The sequence below is a fragment of the Elephantulus edwardii genome, unplaced genomic scaffold (genome assembly GCF_000299155.1).
Source record: "Elephantulus edwardii isolate Elephantulus edwardi_28Jun2011 unplaced genomic scaffold, EleEdw1.0 scaffold00006, whole genome shotgun sequence".
Lineage (NCBI taxonomy): Eukaryota > Metazoa > Chordata > Mammalia > Macroscelidea > Macroscelididae > Elephantulus > Elephantulus edwardii.
In genome coordinates this window covers 31,337,730-31,359,891 of record NW_006399756.1, presented here as the reverse complement: position 1 = coordinate 31,359,891, position 22,162 = coordinate 31,337,730, and the positions used below count along the sequence as shown (strand labels likewise).

At 39.5% G+C, this 22,162-nt stretch overlaps 1 protein-coding gene across 1 annotated transcript in view; it reads left to right on the top strand.

The window, feature by feature from the left end:
- Positions 1-958: 958 nt before the first annotated feature.
- Positions 959-22,162, top strand: part of ABCC2 (ATP-binding cassette, sub-family C (CFTR/MRP), member 2) — a 66,116-nt gene continuing 44,912 nt past the window's right edge. The window contains exons 1-7 of the mRNA XM_006880036.1: positions 959-991; positions 4,974-5,147; positions 14,876-15,001; positions 18,045-18,179; positions 18,400-18,504; positions 19,088-19,143; positions 20,277-20,511. Of these exons, the coding sequence (XP_006880098.1) occupies positions 959-991; positions 4,974-5,147; positions 14,876-15,001; positions 18,045-18,179; positions 18,400-18,504; positions 19,088-19,143; positions 20,277-20,511 (864 nt within the window). The remainder of the gene's footprint in view (positions 992-4,973; positions 5,148-14,875; positions 15,002-18,044; positions 18,180-18,399; positions 18,505-19,087; positions 19,144-20,276; positions 20,512-22,162) is intronic.

The window sequence follows — 22,162 nt, the reverse complement described above, 5'->3', positions numbered from 1 at the left end:
CTTTTGTGACTGGGATATTTCACTCAGCATAATGTTCTCCAGAGTCAACCATTTTGAATAATATTGCATGAGTTCCTTGTTTTTTAATGCAGCATAGTACAACCTGAATTTTTTTAAAGTCTATACTATTTTAGTGGGAGCGGCATCCGCTTCCGAAATGACTTGCCTCCAGAAACTCTATGTACTCAGTGCTTAGGCCGTTCATTCATAGGGTCGCTATGAGTCGTCTACGACTCAACAGCATCAAACAACAACAACAACAACAACATACTATTTTAGACTCTGTTTTGGGTTCTGTTCTTTATTTAATAAAGTCCGAAAGAGTAGGGTATTTTACATTTCTATACACTCTTCAAAAGCATTCTGGTAGCCTAGTGGTATTTGTGCTACCAACCCAGATGCCAACTGTTTGAGTCCACTGGCAGTTGGCCCCATGGGAGAAAGATGGGCAGTCTCTTCCCATGAGATTTACAGCCTCTGAAAACCCACAGGAGGGTCAGCTATGAGTCATCTCCAACTCAACAGCTCATAACACAAATAGCAACTAAACACTAAAACCTTAGGGAAGAAGTGAGTCAGCACTTTATGGGGGTTTGTGCCCCTCCCCAGGTACACTTCCTTTGATGTCATTTTAGTTATGAAAGACACCTTCACTCCTGATTTGTCCCCCAGCACAGCTCGCATCTTTCTGTGGTCCGCTTTAGGAATTAGTCTGCCTATCTCTGGGACTCCTCAGTCACATGTCTATGCTGAGATAATGTAAATAGGCTTCAGGCAAGGTTAACAGTTAACGATTAAATTGTGGGGATGAAAGGTCGAAGACCGGCTTCTGGCTTTAACATCACAACATTTACCAGCACATTTGCTGCTCATGTCCCACCTTCTCTGAGGCAAGCGAGGACAAGGGACAGTGCAATAGCAGAAGAGTCTTGATTCTAGAAGAAGCACTTCCTGAATCATGCTGGACGAGTTCTGCAATTCAACTTTTTGGGTAAGAAATTAACATGTATTCTCACTATTGACTCTTCTCGGACTCAGAACAAATCGTAGATTAACCCAGAGAGGGCACCAACAAGAACCAGAAAAATGAGATGTTACTGTAAAGCTCAAACTTTTTGACAAAGAGAAGTCGTAGTATGTCTAGGGAATACACTATCTGAAAGAGGTAGTTGAATTTTTCTTTACCAAATATTTCTTTTATCCCAGATTATTTTCTAGGACTAAACAGATGATTATTTTCTAGGACTAATTAGATGCAGAATTCCTTTCTCTAAAGTGAAACAGGGAAATGACTTTCCAAATCATCAGTGTTAGGAGGGGAAATTATTATATTGTTTGTGTATAGGAGAAAAATCCAAGGTGGGCCAGGGTATGATGTTGCAAAAATGACAGAAATTATTTAGCTGACAGTTCATGATGTAGAATAAAAATTAAGACCAAGGATGAAAATTTGGACATCATGGCCTCGGAGATAATTTTTGAACCATTGATGTTCGATGCTATTGGGTCAGCTCCAATTCACAGGGAAAGAACAAACACCACCATCCCACCACACCCCAATTTTGTGGTATCCTTACAGTCTCTGCTATGCACAAACCCGTTATTCCAGCCACTGTGTCAATCAATCTTATTGAAGATCATTCTATATTTTGCTTTAAGGGAAACAAGGCAATAAGACATTTGAGAGAGATTTGTCAAACAGTTCACTCATCTCGTCTCTCTATAAACCTACCTAATGTGAACTGGCGAAGTGGGTAAATAGGATTGGCACTGCCAATCCAAAGGTACACAATTCAAATTCACCAGCTGTTCAGAAGGAGAGAGAAGGGCAATCTCCCCCTGTATAATTTACAACCTTTGAAATCCCGCTGGAGGGTCAGCTATGAGTTGGTTCCAACTCAATGATAGATAACAACCACCATGTAGACCTGAAAAGTCCTGGTAGTGAGATGGGTAAGCACTTGAATACTAAGTGAAAGGGTGGATGTTCAAACCCCCAGTTGCTTGGAGGGAGAATGATGTGGCAGTTTGTATTGGAAACCTGTCTTATGTGACAGTTATGTGTCAGTCAACTCAGTGGCAGCGCATGAAGATGATTCTGGAACTTCAGAATGTGTCCTCCCAAAGATGGCTGATTTTGTTTCTTTTGTTTTTTACCTAAGGCACTTTTGTGGGCAAAACAGTGAACTTCTACCATATGTTTAAGATACCTGTATCCTTCTGAGTATATTTATATGCCTGAAATGTGGTAGAGTATGGGATCTTTCTGAGAAGGTTTTAAAGAATTGTCTTTAGTGAGAAAATACATGCAAAGACCTTACACAATCTCTCAGAAATGTTATTGTTATAGTATGGGAGCACTTAGGGAGAGAAAAAAAAAATTCCAGTTGTGTGATTTTAACCAGCATATTTTAACTGCTCTGCACATCAATTTCCTGATCTATAAAATTAAGATAATAAAATATTTTCTCTTTGGGTTGTTGTGAGAATTGAATTAGTTAATACATGTAAGGTGCTTAGAATAGTATGATAGTACAAGATAAGTACTCAGAAAATGACTCTGTTCTTGTTGCTGTGGTTGTTATGATTCAGAGAGTAGAGGACCTTTGGATAGTTAATCACAACGGAGGCAGATCATTGAGTCACTGCGGCTGAGGCAGAACCAGCTCATCACTGACCACCCCTCCCCTCTCAGGTCTTTGAATCCTGGGAGGAGCCCAGCTTTCTCCTAAGCAGTGGTAGGTGGATTTGAACCAGAAAGGCTTGGCCTTTTGGCCAGCAGTGCAGCTCTCTGTGGATGACCCTAGCAGAGCGGATTACAATGGCTTTATAAGTTTCAGACTAGCTGCAGTAAAGATTAGAGGATTTCTTTTTAAAAAATGTTTGGTTCCATTTTTTTTTTTTAGAAGACTAGAGTCATTTCTGTGGTGAAAAGGAAATCCAAAAAGTTGTCTCAAAATTATTCCTATTTTCTGAGAAGAGTGATGAGAGTACCAGAAATGAGATAGCAAAATGTCTATGCAGTACTTTCGATCTTAGAAAAGACCTGAACCCCAAGACCTGACAGGTAGGACTTGGCTACCCCAGGAAGGAAGGGCCTAACTGACCTAGTCATTGAGAAATCTGAGAGTTCTCTGATAACATCTTGGGCAGAATACCTCCAACCTTTTCTAAAATTTGGTTTCTTCTGAAATTGCAGTACAACTATTAATCTCTACTCATCTAGAGCAAAAGAAAAGGAATAAACCAAAGGATCATAAAATAGCATTAGTAGCCCAGGTGAACCACAATCTCTTCTACCTCAGCTACCTCTGCTGACCATTCTGACCAGGGAGGGATACAACAGAACGTTCCAAATAGAAAAGAAGGAAAAGGTAGAATAAAGTTCAAATTCCTAGGTAAACTCAGACTTACTGAGAAGATAGAGAACTCTGGTGGGTGAGTGGAAAGGAGCTGCAATGCAACCCAAAGGCATGTGGTTCAAAACCACTCACTGCTCAGAGGGAGGAAGATGGACAGTTCTCCCCGTGTGATTTTGTATCTTTCAAAATTCATTGGAGGGTCAGCTATGAGTTGGTTGTGCTTGCATATAACAAGAACAGCAAGTCATTGTTGCTAGGTATCCAGTAGGAACTGTCCCAGACCTGAAAAGAAAGCATAAGATATCCTTTGTACTTGGAACTGAAGCCACTCCTAGAGTTCATCAACTAGTTGATAAACTTATAAAAGAAACAGTATCACCTAGTATTAATTTGCTCCCTTAAATAATCAATAACATACCAAATGGTTGACATTTACCCAAAAGCACAGATAAGAAGTCAGAGATGGGTGAGGAATGTTAGATCAATGGAAAATAATCAATGGGAATAATGAAAATGTTGACACATGGTGAAAATTTTAACTAGTGTCACAGAGCGATTTGTAGAAAAATTGTTAAAAGTTAACGGAATTCCCTGTTTAAGCTTCTACCCCCCAAAATTAATATTTTTAAAAGTAAAAAAAAAAAATCAGCCTAGTGGCAAGAAGCTGCACTACAATCCAAGAGGTGCACGGTTTGAATACACCAGACGCTCTGCTGGAGAAGGAGGAACAATCTCCTCCTGTACCAGTCACATCTGATTTGACGGTACACACAAAAAAAAATAAAAAGTAAAAAAAAAATCAAATAGAACCCTTCATAAAGTATTTATAGGAAGAGAAAAATCTTCGTCATATGCCTGCTTCCTCCCCCCAGTCTATTTATTATAGAAGAGACGAATGGTACAAAACGTACTGCGAATCCATCTCCTGTCCAGCTGCGCCATGGTTGCTCCTGTGCCGAAACTGACCAGTCCTCCTGGGCTTCCCATGTTGCCACCCTCGGACTGTAGGCAGTGACCAACTGCCTAATAAACTAATAAGATGGATTCACTTGTGCTTACTTACTAAACTGTAGTGAATTGTTCGCAGGTTTTGGTGAAAACAGGTGAAACTGGTCACTACAGATTAGTAGGTAAACACAAGTAAGCCCGCGCTTACTGTATTCCCTGAGTATTCAGCCTTGGCTAAAGAAGACTGAATGTCACAGACAAACTTCTCCAGAGCCTGCACGCTTGACTCTATGTGTGAGTTCAACCAGTGTTAGAGAACTGTTCTGGCCCATGGAATGAGTTCTGCTCTTTGGGCGAGCTCCCCTTTGATCCACCTCTCTGCAGTTTGGCAATTGCAGTGGTGAGTTTTACTAAGAACAGCTAATGGAATAATTCCAAGGCCATTTGGGGATCACAAAAATATAGATTTTAAGAGACCAGAAAAGTCACTCAATATCACAAGACGGTGAATAGGAGACTATGGATTCATAATCCCTATAGATAGTATAAGGCAGCAATAGATCCAGATATGGATTTGAATTAATACTGTCTGTGTGCTGGGACGTGGTCCTATGTCTTTAAGGATGCATGCATCTAATATTTATTATTATTTTTATCTCCCAGAATTCTTCATTCCTGGATAGTCCTGAGCCTGACCTGCCGCTCTGTTTTGAACAAACTGTTCTGGTGTGGATTCCCTTGATATTCCTTTGGCTACTGGCACCGTGGCAGCTTATTCATGCATATAAATCCAGAGTCAGCAAGGCTTCTATAACCAAACTCTACGTGGCCAAGCAGGTATGGTAGCCTAACCATTTCCTAACTCTCATTCTTCAATAGAGGCATCCCATAAGTCCACGATCTACTGCCTTCCATTCTATTTTTTTTTTTATTTTCTGTCTGTTCTGATCTTGGGGCAGGTTTTAGACAGGCAAATTGGATTCTTGTATTTTCTGAGTAGTAACTATCAATAACCTCAAGTTACCTGCAACATAAAAGACAGGAAAGACCTTGGAATAAAATCTGTGGCAACACTTGGGTGTAGAGCTGGTAGTGATTTATTGGACTCTGTATGAAAAGAGTTCAGGAGCAAGATTTCTGTTTGTTTTATTTACCAAGTGCCCAGCATGTGCCTGGTACACATCAGACCTTTGGTAAGTATTTACAAATGTTGATGCCAACTGCACCCTGGGAGCACACTCTGTATTAAAAGTGCTTTAGACTTTTTCTGATGCATCACTCTTCTTAAAGATGAGCCAAAGTTTGAAGTTCAAGTTGGTCACGTTGACATTTTTTTTTTTTTTTTGGAACTTCCAAGAAGAGTCTGGGGAATGCTCCTTCTATGTTTTAGTAAAAAGTTCTTGTTATTGAGATATAATTCACAAATTATACAACTTGTCCTTTTTAAAAATTAATTTCTTTTGGTGTACCATTGAATTGGATCCACCTGGCACAGGAGGAGTGTGCCCCTCCTTCTCCAGCAGAGCATCTGGTGGATTTGAACTGCTCACCTTTAAGATTGCAGTGAACAACTTGCCCTTTTAAGATGTGTGATTCAGTAATTTTTTTTTAATTTCTATTTTGTATTGGTTTGCATACAAAATTTGTATACATTGTATTTCACTTTCCTTCACTCATATTGTGTCTTTTTACAATCATTCTCATACTTTGTGTTTTATTCAGTGATTTTTAAAAGTATGTTTATTAACAGACGTAATCATCGCCACAGTCAATTTTAGAGGAATTTTAATCCCCCGAAAAAGAAATCCTGTATGTTTAGCTATTACCCTCATACCCTCCCCCAACCCTAAGCAAACACTAATCTATTCAGACATAAAATCCAAGCCAAAACCTTACTTAAACCTGGTAGACACTAAAGACTTCCTTATTCTGAACATTTGATATGAATTGGATTGTACAATTTATGACCTTTTTTTAAAATAAAAACTTGTTTCTTTAACTTGGTGTATTTTAGAAAGCCATCTGTATTATAGATGTATTAGTATGAAGATTGCTTTTTGTGGGTGAATAAAGTTCCACCAAGGAGTCCTGTAGGTACAAAAGCACTTGATTGCTAACCAAAGGTTAATGGTTCAAAACACCAGGTGCTCTGTAGGAGGAAGAGGAGAAAGTCTTCTTTAAAGATTTACGGCTCTGGCCACACTCTAGGGCCGTTCTACTATGAGTTGGAAGCAACTTGATGGGTTCGGTTTGGTTTGAAAATTAACCTTACTCAGAAAAAAAAAAAAGAAAAGAAAAAGAAAATTAACCTTACTCATACAGAACCTGAAGAATTCTGTTCATAATTGGGCCACAGTGACTTACTCAGTGTGGTTCCTCTAAGACATTGTCTTGCACAATGGTTTTTGTTGTTATGTACCGTCGAGTCAACTACAACTCAGAGCAACCCTATACATTATAGTTCTGAATCTTCCTCTATCCTGAGCCCATCTCACTGTCTCTGACACACCAACCCTCATTACCCCAGTTATTGTGTCAGTACATCTCATCCGGAGTCTTCCTCTTCTGCACTGTCCCTCCATCCTTCCAAGCATGATATCCTCCTCCGAAAACTGGTCCCTCCGATATCCTCCTAGGAAAACTGGTCCCTCCTGGCAACAAGCCCAAAGCATGTGAAATGGAATCTCAAAATCCTTGCCCCCCAAGGAGCAGCTTGTTGCTTAGGACTATAGAAATGTGAAGTGTTTGTGGCCTACTAAGGGACTAACAGCTTACTAATATTGTAAATAAGGCAACTGACACCTTTCAGATGAGTCCATGCAAATCCTATATTTAGAATGCTAATGTGAGCCTTGCCAGCCTGACTTAAAGTGAGCTGGCCCAGAGTCAAAAAATGGGAGACTCGCCATCATCAAAGAAGGCAGCACATCTTATGAACCTGAGATCTCTGCATGAACTAGAGATGGAGAGTTGTAACACTGTCAAAATGAGGTAAGACAGCATGAGGTGAGACAGTAACAGTGGTGGTAGTAGTGGCAGAGAACCAGAAACCAGTGTGAGGCAGAGCTGTGGGTTTCTGGCCCACAGAGGATGCAAGCTGAGTGCTTGCCATGGAGTGAGTGCTGGGGGAGCTGGGTTTGCAGTCCCCTGGAGGAAGAGTTAAATGCCTTTGGACCTGGGCTTACTGACAAAGCTAAAAGAACTTTGTAAACACTGCAATGCCGAACAGGGCAGCGACTGGGACAAAAGGCCAATGGCCAGAGACTTTTAGTCAGGATGTCTTCTCATGTGGGCTTACTGTGAGCACATAATAGAAAAGGCAACTGTGGCCGGAATGGCTGGTGTCAGCAAAAGGTTTGGAACGTACGGGCAGGTTTGACCGCACTGGAACTGTCTATGTGTTGGTTATTAAGCGATACATATAGAATGCTAATGTGAGCATTGGTCAGTTTGGCCTATTCAGTCTGTATGCTGATTATGTGTACATATTTGAGTTCTTCTACGTTTACAAACTTAGTGGAGATCAGACTCTACAGCCCCAAACCCACATAGCTTTTACGATTTCATTTCGTCCTCTGGATTAACTAGTACTGATTAGCTGTTCCTTAAAATATTCAGGCAGTTAGTTTAATTCTCTAAAGTAACTGGAAGGTATAATTTCTTACCCAAAACCCCAAAACAAACAAAACTGTATTTCTATAAGAATTTTCTCTCTTATGTTGAATTTATTATACCTTATCTTGATTTTATTTCTCAACTTCCTCTTCTACCTGCCAAGAATCATATAGAGCCTTTGAACTATTTCACTGATTTTGATGGTGTGGGTTGTTTTTATTGTTTATTTTTTTTGTTTGTTATACTCATTTATTTATAAAATTTGAATACATTATTTTTTGCACAAGTTCCTTCCCCTTTCTCTAAACATACCCAACCCCCTGCCATCAAATTGTGCAATCCCAGGTTTTGGGTTTTTAAGTTTCTCCATCCCCCCTTTTCAACTCTCTTTGACTGTTATTAGTGCTGCTCCTCTGAATTTAGTCAAATTGCTTGACCAAGCTTATTGGTGACTACACGTTTGCTTGGTTTCAAGAGAAAAGAGAAATCCTTATTTCAGGGCCCAGTATATAACAGGTGATACAATTAATTGAATTCTTTTAAAAAGCAAATGACTAAATGAGCTCAATGAATTTAGTTTGAAAGCTGGGAAATTGCTGAGGTCAGAGTAAGATATGTAGCATAACTAGACTTTCTATTAAGCCTGTGGAAAATGGGAATCATCTTTAAGTATTTGTAAAAGAATATGAAGACTGCCTCAACTTATTATAACACATTTCAGAGAGAAGGACAAAGAAAAATGAGGAGAAGTTATTCCATGGAGGCATAGTTTGACTAGTATATTAGTACTTTCTAAAATGAATACTTGTCTAATAATTGTTATTTTCAGAAATAACCATAGCTGACCATCCAGAAAGTTTTCAGAGACAGTAAATCTCTTAAGAAGAGATTGCCCAACTGTCTCCCATGGAGCATCTGGTGGATTTGAACCATTTACCTTTGGATTGGCAGTGCAATTTTTACCACTAAACCACCAGAGCTCCCTTGTCTAATAATAGAATGGTTAAAATCAGGAATGATGTGTATCGGGGTACTATCCTTTTTTCATACCTACTCAATCTGTATGCCTATTCTGAACACCTGTTAAATCATTTGAGAAGCTGGACTTGGTGAAAAAAAAGTGACATCAGAATTGGAAAAAGACTCATTCAACAACCTGCATTATGCAGATGACACAACTCTACTTGCTGAAGAGAATTTAAAACACTTGCTGCAGAAGACCAGCGATTACAACCTGTAATACGGATTGCACAGCAACACCGAGAAAATAAAAATCCTCACCACTGGACCAATAGACAACATTGTGATATATGGAGATAAGATTGAAGTCATCAATGATTTCACTTTACTTAGATGCCGTCTTGCATATGCACATGGCACAATTGCTGAAAGTGAGTACGTGAAATGCTTGCTACCGAAGATCAAAACCTTCAATAGGGATTGCAGTTCAACTTCAAGAAGCAAAAATCCTCACCACTAGACCAATAAGTAACATCATGATAAATGGAGAAAGGATTGAAATCATCAGTGACTTTATCTTAGTTGGATACACGATAAACACCCTTAGTTCCAAGAGTCAGTTGATCAGGAATTACATTGCATTGGCAAAATCTGCTGTCAGGGACTTCTCCAAATTACAGAGGAGCAATGATGTTAGTTTTAAGACTAAGGTGTACCTGATTCAGGTCATGGTCTTTTCATTCACTTGTTATGCCTCTGAGAGCTGTACAGTCAATAAGGATGACAGAAGAAGAACTGAGGCCTTTGAGTTACAATGTTCAAAAAGAGCATTGATAAGACTGCCCAAAGATTGAACAGCTATATCTTTGAAAAAATGTAGCCAGAATGTTCCTCAGAGGCAAAGACTATCAAAGCTTCATCTCACATATTTTGGGCATATTCCTAGGAGAGGCTATTTCTTGGATAGGATATCCAAGGTGGAGAGTCAACAATAGAGTGAAAGACCCTCGATAAGAAGGATTGATACAGATATTGCATTAATTGGGCTAACGTGTTAGAAATGATGAGGATGGCACAGGATAGGACAGGGTTCAGATCTGTTAGTCACAGGGTCACTATGAGTCATACTTGTCTCAACAACACGTTTGTGTATGTATGTATATGTAGTTGTTGTTATGTATTGTTGAGTTGGAACTGAATCATAGCTAACCCTCCAGCGAAACTTAGGAGGCAGTAAATCCCACGGGAGGAGTTGCCTATCCTCCTGCAGAGCAGCTGGTAGATTAGAATATTTGTTGTTAATTTTGTTATGTAGTGTCGAGTCGAACCTCCAGTGAAATTCCAAGGCTGTGAACAGCACACAGGATGAGATTGCCCATCCTTCTTCCCACGTGTGTTACTGGATTTAACACCAAAGAGGTAGATCTTTGGATTAGCAGCATAACTCCCTATGGACTATGCCACCAGAGCTCTTCATTGTCTGTTTGAAGTTCTCTCAAGAAATCAGAGATTTAGAGCAAAGAATATTAAGAAGTTGGTAATCCTCAAACATCCACAATATTCCCTTCATCATAATTGATAAAAATAAGTGTTTATTTCTAACGGTAAAACGAATGAATGCTTATTGTAGAAAATTTGGAGACTTTAGGGAACTGTTGTTGTTAGGTGCCTTCAAGTACGACTCATAGCGACCCTTTGAACAAAAGATCTGAACTCAGTCCTGTCCTGCACCATCCTCACACTTCCTGAGCCCATTGCAGCAGTCACTGTGTCAATCCACTTAGTTGAGGAACTTCCTCTCCTTCCCCCACCCTCCACCCTTTCTAACATCGTGTCCTTCTCCAAGGAATAGCACCTCCTAGCAGCATGTCCAAAGTATGTGAGGCAAAGCCTCATCATTCGTGCATCCAAAGAGCACTCCGGCTGCTCCATCTCCAAGACATCCTGTTCATTTTCTTGTATGTCCATGGGATGTTCAGTGCTCTTCTCCAACACCACAGCTCAGAGGCATCAATTATTTTTCAGTCATCCTTATTCATTGTCCAGGTCTCAGATGCATAGCTAGTAATTGCAAAAACTATGGCCTGAATCAGATGCACTTTAGTCCTCTGACATCACTACTCCTCAATAATTTGGAAAAGTCCCTAACTCCAGATATTCCCAGTGCAATATGTCTCCTTATTTCCTGACTGCTCATACCAAGGGTGTTAATTGTGGATCAAAGTGCTCGCTTCGGCAGTACATATACTAAAATTGTGGATCAAAGCAAGATGAAATAAGATCATTAAATATATTAATAATGTTACCATTCTGTAACATTACAAAATATTTTCTTTCACGCCTTCTCTGAAAAAGCAATCAAATGCACAAAATTAAAAGCAAAAGCCTCCTTCTCACACTCTCCCAGCCTCATTCTCTAGAGTTCCATCTGAACTTGTATTGATGGTTCCCTTCATAGCTGTAAAGCATATGTATATATTTCTTGATCAATCAGCTTAAAAAAAAAACCTTTTCCTGCCCTCTCAAGAAGAAATTTAGCTCATTAACCCTTCATCATAACTTTTCCCCCCTCTTTTCCCTTTATTCTCAGTTGTTTTTTTTTTTGCTTTGTCTTATATTATTATTTTTCAGATGTTACTTTGGAAAAGAATCCACCCCCAATTTTAGGTTCTGTATCTTGATGCCCCTTTGTATAAGATGGTAGAATTAGTGCTCCAAAGTGTCTTCGGTCCTTTCTTCAGGAGACAATTCCCAAATAAAATTTTCAGAAAGCATAATAGTGGATAAAAAGTCCTTGCTTCAGAAAATGTTTATTTGAATATGGAATTCTGGTTTTAAAATATATGCTTTTCTTTCAAAAACCGGAAGGTGTTTCTTTTTCCTCAGCATCCTGTGCTAATTAGAATTCTTTTCATTCCTAGTTAGCCTCTAGAAGTGTTGATCCTCTTTACTTTTTTCTTTTTAAATCATATTTTATTATCATTTTCTATATTTTTAAACTCCATAATTGTCTTTTTCTTTTAAATTCAGTGGACTCTCCAGTCTCCACCTAAATACCTATGTTTTCTTATAACTGAGAAATTGTATAAATGACTCCTTTCCTGTTTAAAATTCTACCTCTCCAGAGAATCATTTTATTGTGTTCTGAGTGAAAGTTTGCAGAGCATACTGTTTTCTCTATCATTCATGCACACTTTGCTCCAGATCATTAATTACAATGCCCAAAATGTTGGGTGTTTATTCACTGTTTATTCATTTTCTACTACTCTTTCACTTCTTTCAAATAGCTTGGACTCTGAATTAATCTTCCTTCTCTCTTTTTTATTTCACTTTCTGTGACGTTTCCCAAGAAATTTTCTCCAAATTTTTTGTTCACTTGTCCTAAGGGATTCCTCTTTATTTCTGACTATACTTTTTATGGTGGGCTGTGTTTGGTGAAACTCCCTCATTAAAACAAGTTCAGAAGCAGGAGTAACATTGACTTCCACAATAGCTTGCCTCTGGAAACCCTATGAACCTGGAGAAAGGATGAAAGTTATACAGGAAGTGTCCAGGACTTCGTTCATAGGGTCGCTATGAGTCGCCTGCGACTCCACGGCACTTAACAACAACAACTTAACAATATACCTTTTCAAAAACAAAACAACCAAACAACATACCTTTTCTTAATTGCAATGTTAGTGGATATTGTATCTTCTCAAGTCTCCCCTAGGACATTCATTTTTAAATACTTTTATAAAGAAGATTCTTTTCTGATCACTTAATACTTTCTATTTGTTTCAGCTCATTATTTGTTGCACTGTTTTATTATGCTAGTTGTCTGAAGCCCATGAAAGTCAGAATTTGAAGGGAGTGCCTTGTGTTCCTGGGTCTCAGTCTTACCATTTTGCTGTTACTCATTTTAGCTTTCCTTTCCGTTTCATCTCTTCTTATTTGAATTTTCCTTCTCTTACAATTTCTGGCATTCACAAGTATGACCCTGTTGTTTTTCTCAACATTCTGCCAATTATTTGTACTATTTACATTTACAAATAAAAAATTAAGTTATTGAACATAATTGGCTCAAGTAGGTCCCTATGCCACTATATGTCTTAATTTCTTTTTTTATATTAGGTATGTTTCATGGCCCAGAATGTGATAATATGTTCCACCTGAACTTGAGAAAACTCCTAGCTCTGGTGTCTTAGTGGTAAGCAGTTGCACTGCCAACCCAAAGATAGTGCCCATACACAGCTTTGCTGGAGAAAGAGCTGTTCCCTCCTGTGCAGTTTACTGCCTCTGAAAACTTGCTGGAGGGTCAGCTCTGAGTTGGTTCTGACTTGATGGTGCACGACAACAACTTGCTAAATAATGGTGCTGCTCTCATTTGTTAAAGACACATAAATATCCCTCCTTGGTTTTCATGGCAAAGAGCCCTAATTCTCTGCCCAGGTCATTCTGGATGATTGAGTCATATGAGAATGAGCAAGGGCAGGGGAATAGGGGGTTAATAAGGGAGTTAATTGAGGATAGAAATCTTAATTTGAGGGACAAAGGTGCTGTGGAGATAGTTATTTTCCCTTCTGATTAGACGTGTGTGATCCTTTAGAAAGTACAATGTGAATGAATCATAATTCATGAGGTTACAGAACAAAATATTATTGATTGGCTTGGAATTATCATGCATGTGCTAGTACATTAACTGCAAAGGTTATACGAGGGCAAAGTTGGGACCAGTGATCAAGGTACTAATGCCATCAAGTGACTCATCGCTCTACTCACAGAGTAGAGCAGAACTGCCCTGTAGGGTTTCCAAGGCCACTGATTTGGAGAGGGAGCTCTGGTGGCAGAGCCTGTAGCAAGTTGCACCAACCCAAAATCTGCGCGTCTCCAGTGGCTCAGATTCATGAGACGTTCTGTTGGAGAAATACGGGCAGTCTCTGCCTCACAGCCTCTGAAGTCAGATGGAGGCTCACTGTGAGTTGGAACAGACTGGGCAGCAAGGGATGAGTTTAATGGAGAAAAGGCAGGGAGTGCTGGTGACACAGAGACTAAGCACTCGGATGCTAACCTGTATGTTGACACTCTGAGCCCACCAACTGCTCTGCAGAAGGAAGATGAAAAAATCTTATTCCACAAAGATGATAACATTGGACACTCGGGGGTAGCTCCAACATGTCTACATGCCCACTATCAGTCAAATTCTACTTAGATGGCACACAGTAACAACAGCAGTGGGAGGAGAGACAATTCTCCTTTTAAACGTGGTGTATTAGTTTTCTGTTATTGTATGGCAGATTATCCTAAAATTTAGCAGTTTGGGGGGAAAACCCAAGCTTTCCTGACCGCCACCCCTCAATACTGAAGTGTCTTGGTCCTGGAATTTGGGACCAGCTTATCTGATTTCTACTTCATGGTCTTTCCTGAGGTTACAGTTTAGTATCGGGTGGGACTACCATCATCTGAAAGCTTGATTTTGGACTTGGGATATTAGCTTCTGAAATGACTCACTCACATGGCTCTTGGTAAGAGGCCAAGCAAGCCTGTCCTTGGGGCTGTCTTAATTTCTTCAGGACAAGGCTGGCTACTTTCACCAGAGGAAATCACCTTGGCAGCGACACACCATTGCTTTTACCATTTTATACTCATTAGAAGCAAGTCACTCACACACAAAGTCCAGTTTTCATGCAAGGAGAGGTGAATTAAGCTCTACTTTTTGAAGGGATTAGTATCAAAGAATTTGTGATGGGTTTCAAAACCATCACATTTGTTCATCATGTCTCAAAAACACTTGTGTATTTTGAACAGTGTATTTTGAACTTTATTTCATTTTTTATAAACTACCAATTTACTCTACAAAATTTGTTAACTGTGCCATCCAAATCACTGTATATATTTTTGTTTGTTTGTTTGTTTTTTTACCATCCATCACTGGGCACTATTCTGTTCTAAGAGACTTGTAGAAAATGATATTCCCCTAATAGTGCATGTTTTTTCTTTTCCTTTCTCAGGTGCTTGTTGGATTACTTCTCATTCTAGCTGTCATAGAGCTGGTCTTTGCACTCACAGAAGATACTGGACAAGCAACAATCCCTGCCATTAGATATACCAATCCAAGCCTTTACCTGGTCACATGGGTAAGGTCCACTGCCCCTTTCACCTTATCTTCTTTCTACTTGCAATATTCTAGCTGAAGTTTACTCTTTTAGAGTTAAATGAAATTTCATCTAAAGAATTGAAGAAGTCCAAGCCTTTACCTGGTCACATGGATAAGGTCCACTGCTCCTTTCACCTTATCTTCTTTCTACTTGCAATATTCTAGCTGAAGTTTACTCTTTTAGAGTTAAATGAAATTTCATCTAAAGAATTGAAGAAGTAGAAAGCACCATGCAGTACAACTTTATCACATCATACATTAAGAATCTGAAAGACAAAAAAAAAAAAAAAGAATCTGAAAGACAAATAAGTTCTAAAAGTGTTTACTATTATGTTTGTATTAATTGATGCCAGAGTTAAGACAGTATTGCAATTCTTGACCCATGGTTCATTGTTATACATTTATGCCTATCATTCCTTCCAAGGGCATTTCAATGAAGCAGTTATAATGAGGTGAAACTGAAGACTACAAATAGGTTTTTCATCTCTTAGAAGCTTCTCACTAGGATCAAATATCAGTTTAAAAACTAAGCTTGTTTTTTTGTGCCTTGATGACATAAAACAACACTCATGCCATGTAAAGATCATAGAGGAGATGTTTCTTGATGTAAAATAATGTATTAATGCTTTGAGTATTATTTGTTTACATTGACTGATGACTCTAATTAATGGTTCATGGAGTCTAGGACAGAACTGGTATCTTTACTTGTTTGGGAGTAAATATGGGGTAGAGGTGGCCGGCTATAGGATGTAAACAAAAATTTAATTTGTTGCTATCTTTTCAAAAGAAGAAAAGTCACATAAAAATCAACTTCCAACCGTACTTTAAAAATCAAAATGTCTGACAACCGCAGGGATCTGTAGTCAGCCAAGACCATGTAGCTGTTACACCTTTAGAGGAGGCATATATCCCACACGGACCCCACACCCCTTAGTGACAGCACCCTCCTAGCCCTGTAAGCGCTTTTCTTTGCTAGAGCTCTGGCAGCAACACGAGTTGCATTGCTAACCCAAAGATGGTACTTTTCCCGCGGTTCGAATTCACTTGCAGCTCCTTAAGAAAAAAACCCAGAATCTCCTCCTATGCAATTTACAGCCTCTGAAAACCCACTAGAGTGTCAACAATGAGTTGGTTCTGACCCAACATTCATGAATTTTGTTTTGGCTTTTTAAAAGATCTTTGTTATGAAATTAAAAAGTATAAAATAAAGGAGTGAATAGTGTGTCATGGCTCACACCGTTCTTCCCCACCCTGGGCTCATGACATCACCTGGAGCTTAAATCAGCCAGTGCGGGAGTAGGCACACCATGGAAATAAACACATTACAGCAATTCATTTTTTTTCTTTTTAGGAGAGCAGGAAAACAACTAGCATTTATTTCATTGCATCTAAGTTTCTGTATCTCTTTACCTATACGAGAAATACTTCCTTTTTTTTTTTCATTTTCTTCTGTAGCTGTTCAAGTTGCTCCTCATTAATAGATTTTTCCTGAATTGTTGTCTCTGGGGTATTTGCGCTCTTAATTGTTTCTTCCATCATTTGTACCTTCTTCTGTAGCTGTTCAAATAACTCCACATCAACATATTTCTTCTCGTTCTCTCTATCTGGGGTATTGATCGGGTCTTCCTTTTGAGGAGCAGGGTTATTTTGGGGTTTTTTTCCAGGATGACTGAGGCAGACTGCTTTCTTGGCATTATGTCAGTCTTTTCTTAATAGATGTTAGGTTGTTGTAACTATTTGTAACTATATCCCAGAGTATGACAATGTTTTGTGAACGACCTGCATATTGGCGCTCCACTCTTGGGACCAAAAGTCCACTCTGAATGACTGTTGCTCTCCTGAAATCGTTTCTCCACCAGGCCTCTTCTGCTTGAGCTTAAGAAATCCCACGTGATGTAGCTAAACAGCAATGTTTAAGGCCAAAGTACCTGTGATATTGATGCTCCTGGCGCTGGACGCGGGGGCGGGATCTGGGCTGTCTCCAGGCGTGGGGTCAGCGGGGTCTCCAGACAGCAGGGGTCTAGTGCTCTGGGCAGGAGCAAAGTCTAAAACTGCAGCCCCTCAAACTGGCAGGCAGTGGTTCTGTTGGGGCCCAGTGTGTGAGTGTGCTTGGGCTGCGCTGCAGCCTTTAGTAGTCGCAAAGGGAAGCGGTGGCTAGAAAATGCTTTCAGGCTTCAGGCCGACCATGCCACTCAAGTCTTAGCTTCTTGCAGCAGAATGAAGATAGGGAAGAGGAGCAGATCTCGCAAAAGAATGAGGGTTTCTGGAGGGGAGCGGGGTTGGAGTGGGGTCTCACGAAAGGAGGGGGCTTCGCAGCAGGGACAAGGGGGTCTCATGAGAGTGGGTGTCTCACGAGAGGAGTGGGGTCTTGAGAAGAGCAGCATCTCAAGAATTTACGTATCTCTAAAAGAGATGATTCAAAGCAACCTTTTTCTCTTAACAGGTTAATCTGAAGTGCTAGACTACTAACCAAAGTGTAATTCAATCCCTGAGGTGTCTCATGACAAGCCTAGAGACCTGATTCCAAAAGGTCACAGTTTTGAAAACACTATTAACAGTACTAGTCTGTACACATAGGGTCACAGACCAGAATTGACAGCTGGCAACAACAACAAGACTGAAAACATTTAAAAACTAAAGTACAAAGATCTGTACCAATGCATCAGAATCTGCCTCTTCCACCCAACTACTTTTAATGCCTGACACTCATTCCTTGGGTCTTGAAAAGGTTTTATGGCTCCCAAAGTAACTCCATTAAAAGCAGACAGTGGTCTTCAGCTTTCTTGGTGAACAGAGATAATGATAAAAGATGGGTGACTAGAGATGGCATGCAAAAGTGATGGGATCCAAAGACAGAGCACAGGGAGGGAACCTACAGTAGGCATTCATGGGTTTGGGGCCTGCTAGGTTAGACCCAGCAATCTCTTCCTTCAGCCCTGCTGCTGATCCCTGACAGCTTTGTCACTTTCTGTAATGAGGTTAGTGACAGCAGTCTTCAGAACTTGATGTGAATTTCTCTTTAGCTCCTGGTTTTGCTGATCCAACACAGCAGGCAATGGTGTGTTCAGAAGAACGCTTGGTTCCTGTCCATTTTCTGGATTCTTTCAATCCTCTGTGGCACTTTCCAACTTCAAACCCTCATCCGAACACTCTTACAGGTAAGGAGTGAAGACAATGACATAAAGAGGAACTGCTAGACAATCACTGAATTGGAGGGAAGGACACAAAGTAAATTGGGTTTCAAAATGTACTTTTATTTAGGAGATTTCATGATAGACTTTTTTTTTTATGATGGACCTTAATTATGAGAACCGATATGTCATTTCAGATTTCATTTGGAAAAATTCTTATTTCTCGATTATTTCTTTACTTCCATAGGGTGACAATTCTAACCTGACCTACTCGTGCCTGTTCTTCATCTTCTATGCATTCCAGATCCTGATCATAATCCTCTCAGGATTTTCAGAAAAATCCTCATCAAATGTGAGAACCTAAATATGCTTGCCTAACATAATACTTAACTCTATTGTAGTTTGATGGGTGTCTAACTGAAATATGTAGGCCTCATGGACTCTGGAGTAGTAGGACAGAGTGTCTTAAGATTATTGTATTATAATACAAATTATTATAAGGAAACAGGAGGTAACTAGATTATGGATATAATGACTTTTGAATCTTCAACATAGGCAATTAATTCATACATGTTTCATATATTAGGATGACTTAGTGCAGGGTAAGGGTCAGATCTGTTATTCATAGGGTCGCTGTGAATTGTACTCAACTCGATGGAACCTAACAGCAATGCCAGCAACGCTGATTGTCACTCTGCTCGTGATCATAACAACACATGGGATGTCCCCGAATCAGAATTGACTCAATAATTGAGTTTCATTTTGTTTTAATTTAGTGACCTTATGCCTCCCAAATGTTGAGCAATTGACTTCAATGTTATATCTAATGCTATCACATCCCAAGACAATTTAACAAAATCAGTCTCTGATTTCAGAGTCCCATAGCATTTCCATTTCCAATTTATTTACTTTCTAATTTTTTGTGTGTCTTGCAGAATCCTTCAACCACGGCTTCATTTCTGAGTAGTATTACCTTTAGTTGGTTTGACAGGTAGGAAACGCCTGGAGTATGGGTTGTCTATATCCCTCCTCCTTCACTCTTCTGAAAGTGAAGAAAAGAAAAGAAAAGCATATTTTAAAGAAAAAAAAAGTCTTCTATGGCCTCAGTTTCTCCTCCACTTAATCAGAGTCCGAGAATATTAAAATTTAGACGTTTTTTTTAGTTCAGCTCCTTCATTGGGCAAATTGGGAACTGAGGAGGGGATGAAAGTGGATTTGATCTTGGTAGGTAGGGGTTTCACGAAAGAATAGAAAAGAGTTAACAGGCTGGGAAAGGGGAAGGTTGGAGGTAGATTTGTAGGATAATGGAGCTGCTCTAGGCTCCAGCAGATCTGGAGGCGTTCCTGACTTCAGTGGTTTGCTGGACTCCTTTGGCAGGCTGCTAAAAGCCACAAATCTCTTCTCAGAGTAATGCTTTAAATGCATAAAATAAAATAATGAAAGAATATTAAGAAAGCAAGCATTAAAATCATGCTATAAGAATATATGAACAAGCTTATCTATGATATAGTAGTACATGTGTTCTTTAGTAATGCACTGAATAACAATATGCAGTGGTGAGTTCACTAACAGCCATTATTTCCAAAGTGTGATGAGAGTAAGTGAGCACTAAAAACATCTGTGCTTTCTCCTGGTGACTCCTTACAACTTGGTTGGTTGTCTATACTCGTGTTAGAAAGAAAGGCTGCAGTTCTGTTAGAAATTAGTGAAAAAATAATGTCATTTATAATTCACTTGCAGTCTTAAGCCTCAGGTTAAGAATCCTTTATCTGGAGAAGCAGAGTAGAGGCAGTCACTCAGTAGCCACTAGCCATCATGCAGCTGGTGTTTGACAAGGAGGGACCAGGGAGAGGAGAGGGAGGTGACAGTCTTTTGGGCCTCCTCTTCCCCTTCTCTCTTTATCTTTTACCATCTCTGTCATCCCTCCTCAATTCCTTTTCTCCTCTCCCTGCTTCTCTCTTAAGTTCAAAAGAACAGGAGATAGGAGTCATGGATCAAGGGAGATATCTCATCCTCTTTTTCTTCCATCTCAGATCAGGACCTACACAGGCTGGGTAGAAGAGCAAAGAGACAGCTCTCTACCCAGGCTGTAGGGTTCCAGCCTGTGGGTCACTCTTGTTCTAGAGTTGTTCTGAAAGGCTACAAGGAACCTCTGACACTTGAAGATGTCTGGGATGTTGATGATAGTATTAAAACCAAGAGCCTACTCAGCAAATTTGAAGCAAACTCGGCAGGAGAGCTGCAGAAGGCCAGGAAAGCATTCCAGAAACGGAGGCAGAAGAAATCCCAGCAGAACTTAGAAGCCACAATGAATGGCTTGAACAAGAACCAGAGTCAAAGTCAAGATGTCCTTGTCATGGTAAGTTTCCCTTGGGTTTCTGTGTGAATGTGTTTGTAAGTTTCAGGAAAAGGGGCATCAGTATCATAATGATGATGTCCTTAGATTTTTATAGGATTTTATAATTTTCTGGGCATTCTACTAGTATACTTGCAGCGCTAATCATTCCTTTTAAAAGATGCCATTGTACATGAATGAAAGTACATTGTGCTATTCTTTCTCCCTTTAGGTGTACCTGAAATAGTCTGCAATACTTTTTTAAATTTTATTTTATTAATTTTAATGAACGTTTACAGAGATTTTGGATTTCCATTCATTCATTGTTGCATTTTTCTCCCTGCCCACCCCTCCCCCTCAGTTCGCTCTTCTCTTTGAAAAGTAAAAGAAAAATTTCTTCATTGGTATACAATTACCTCCCCCACCCCAGTATACTCCACTATGCAACCTTCATTCTGGACTCTTGTCATAACCATAATACCCAATCATATATTGTTTTAAACTGTTCTCTCCCTCATCTGTTTCAATGCAGTATACATAAATTATGTATACCACAGTACTTTTTTAATTAAAATAATTAATAGTACTTTAGCATAACTAGAACCTGCACCTTGATTGGCTTAGCATTATCAGGTAATTATTATTCACTCATAAATAAATACAAGTGTGTCAGAGAACATTCTGGGCAGAGGGTACAAGGAACAAACCAGAAACAGTCTTGTTAGTGACCACTGAGTTGATTCCAACCCCTAGCAACCATAGATATAATAGGGCAAAACTGCTTGACCTTGCACTATCCTTATAGTCGCTGGTGTGTTTAAGCCCATTGTTATAGTCAGTATTTCAATCACTGTGTCACTCTATCAGTCACTGTCAGTCACTGTGTCACTATATTGAAGGTCTTCTCTTTCACTGACTCTCCCCTTTTCTAAGCATGATGTACTTTTTCAGGGACTGGCCTTTCCTGATATCATGCCCAAAGCGGAGCTAGAAAATAAACAATACAGCAATACATGCATTGCTTTTTTAACATAGTAATTTCATGGTACTCAAAAAAGAAAAGATGCTTATGCATTGGGGAGCTCTCATAGCTTAGTGGTAAGGAGTTGTGCTACCTACCAAAAGGCTTCATCAGCTGTTTCACAGGAGAAAGATGGGCAATCCCTCCCATGCAGTCTACTGCCTCTAAAAGCCCACTGGAGGGTCAACTGTGAGTTGGTTCCAACTTGATGGTACATAACAACAGTGCATTGTGAGTGAAGTACAACTTTTCATAAGGAGTTGTGGGAGACTTTTCAGAGGAGGTAGCATTTGAGCAGAGACCCAAAGTGAGAACAAATAGTTCATCTATTTGTGCAGGCCAATCAGAGGGAAGTATATGTTAATCAAAATGGGTAGTAGTGTGAGGCTGAGAAGAAAAAAAATTGGCTCGTTCAGGAAATGAGAAGAAGGTACGAGAGTATCATGAGAGAGGCTGAACATGGCATGAGATGAGCTCAGGCATAGGGCTAAATCTGTAGATTCTCTGGGCCAAAGGAATGAGTCTGAATTTAAAGTGTGATGAAAGCCAGTGAAAGATTTTGGACAGTCTAGTACACCTTATAGTTTTTCAGTTTCTCCTGGGCTTAAAAAAAAAAAAAGATAAAGGACATATTTTTTAATTTATTATTAATTT